The sequence below is a fragment of the Etheostoma spectabile genome, chromosome 17 (genome assembly GCF_008692095.1).
Source record: "Etheostoma spectabile isolate EspeVRDwgs_2016 chromosome 17, UIUC_Espe_1.0, whole genome shotgun sequence".
Taxonomy (NCBI): Eukaryota; Metazoa; Chordata; class Actinopteri; order Perciformes; family Percidae; genus Etheostoma; species Etheostoma spectabile.
In genome coordinates, this window is record NC_045749.1 from 9,033,017 (window position 1) to 9,035,200 (window position 2,184).

General features: G+C 39.6%; 1 protein-coding gene across 1 annotated transcript in view; it reads right to left on the reverse strand.

Moving 5' to 3' along the window:
- Positions 1-1,130, reverse strand: part of ikzf5 (IKAROS family zinc finger 5) — a 4,262-nt gene extending 3,132 nt beyond the window's left edge. Inside the window, exons 1-2 of the mRNA XM_032540541.1 lie at positions 643-1,130; positions 315-469 (exon numbers count right to left, since the gene is read on the reverse strand). Of these exons, the coding sequence (XP_032396432.1) occupies positions 315-447 (133 nt within the window). The 5' untranslated portion in view covers positions 448-469; positions 643-1,130. The remainder of the gene's footprint in view (positions 1-314; positions 470-642) is intronic.
- Between the last annotated feature and the right edge of the window lie 1,054 nt (positions 1,131-2,184).

Consider the following 2,184-nt stretch of genomic DNA (forward strand, 5'->3'; position numbering starts at 1 on the left):
TGTGTGTGTGTGTGTGTGTATTTCAGGACTATGTATATGTATGTAATATCTAAGGGAAATGATTCAGGAGGGATATTATTATCATAAGCACTATAGCTGCCTGTAGTGCATTTCTTTGCTGCGTTGATTGCAAAAAACATTGCAAATTGTGTTCAACATCTAAAGTCAGACATCAGATAATGCTTATAGGTGAAGCTGTCAGCTTTTTGCCTAAAATTAACTATCAAATTGCACAAAATACAGGCGCCTAACACATCCAACAGATGACTTCACATGACAAATATGTAAATAGTAAATGACAGCTAGGTAGTTACCTGGTGGCAGTTCGTCCGCCTCCTTGACGCCGCTGACAGAGCCTGATATCATGTTAACATGTTGAGTCTGCTGGCTCAGATACTCCTGGAAATCCTTCACAAAGTCAAGCGTGTCCGGCTTCTCCTCACCCATTGAAAGAAAGCGATGTCCACAACTACAAAGACGTTAGGACTTGAATTACTAAAGAGCAAAGATGAATTGCCACGAAAATGAACTATATGACTAAAATATTATGAAGAGCAAACATTCAACCAACCACATTTAAAAAAAAAAAAAGTGTCACTACAGTCAACGTTAGATAGATGGTTTTCAGAGACGCACACCTACCTCTTCGAAGATAACTTGTCGGTTAAATGTAACCAGTTGTGTTTGTTTGGTTGACAAAGCCGTTTCGAGCCTATCCAGACACAAAGACAAGAGAATCCTGGAAATCAGTGATTGACGAGCAGGAAATCGGCGCTATCCGATGTCTGGTCGGTCGCTCCTACACACCGCTCCTCCTCATCGTCATGTTGTTACCGAAGCTACGTACGCTACGTTAGTCAGACAGCTAACGCTAGCTTATATTGAAGAAGGCATCTTTGTCAACAACAACGCCGGTATCTGGTCGACACGGTCATTATTTAGCCACCGTTACATCCTCTGTGCGCTTTTAAGTAAATCCTCAAGAGTACTACTTGTTTTATCGTTTTCTTTCCGTCGAGCCACTTGCTACAATTCACACGAAAAGACAACCTGTTAAATCAAAACAATGAACCAGTTGGAGGGGTGAAAGTTCACAGAGTGTGCACCCGTAAAAGCCATCCCGCCTCAAGCTCAATATACCCGCGAAGGACCGTTCCCATCAGTAACTGTAACTTTGGTCAAATACAAAGTAATACAGTTGCCCACGTTGTATGAAAACGAAAAAAACGTTCTAACGCACATGCTTGCCATTTTTCAACGTTCGAAAGCCGAAGTTATTGTTTTGATAGTCGACAAGGCCTAGAACGTGCTACAAAGGATTGGGTAAGATACAGTATAAATAATGTAGCCTAATATTGTTTACAAATACACAGGCCAGGTTATGACATATCGTTATGCGTCGAATGAAGGTAGGTCACTCATTTAAATGCATCATTTAAAAAATAAATGTGTGAAGCAATGCTTTCCAAACATCCAAAAACAACTTTTATCCAACTAGCTACTGGCCGTTTTATCATCCCTAAAAGTTGCAGTGTGTTATTTGCTCTCTAATAAATATGCAACGGGGTTTTCCTGCTTATAGTCAACACTAAGACAACAAACCTAGACGTTAAGTCTATTTAGTGCACAGTTTTAAAGTGGCACCGCCCTTATTAGGCCCTGCCAGTGAGTTGCTGTTAAGTATAAGCATTTGATCTGTTCAAGCAAAGGCTTGAAGGCTTTTTTTTTATTTTTTTTTTGACTATGTCTTTTTTTTAGATAGCATCATGGGTAGGTAATAAACACTTCCATTCTTTCATAAATTGTCCAAAAACTGTAAGCCTATCAGTATTGAAATGTACTACACCTTAAACGGTGCACTTTTTCATCCAGGCACAGTGGCATTTTATGTTTCAAACACCCATCTCATGCCACCAAGCTAATGAAGTTAACTGATAGCATATCCATTCACATTAGGGACATGACACACTTTTAGATGTACAGCTTGCAATTATGCACAATTGGCAAATGAGGCACAACAATTGCATGCCTTTCAAAAGCTATTGACTCATTCATGTTTTATCACAATCAATAATTTACTAGTAAGTGCTTGGTGAAGATCGCATTCCCCCATTTGTGTCAAAGTTGTTGGAAAACCACTGATGAGAAGATGATAAACTACCAAGTTGAGTGAGGCTGCAGTAT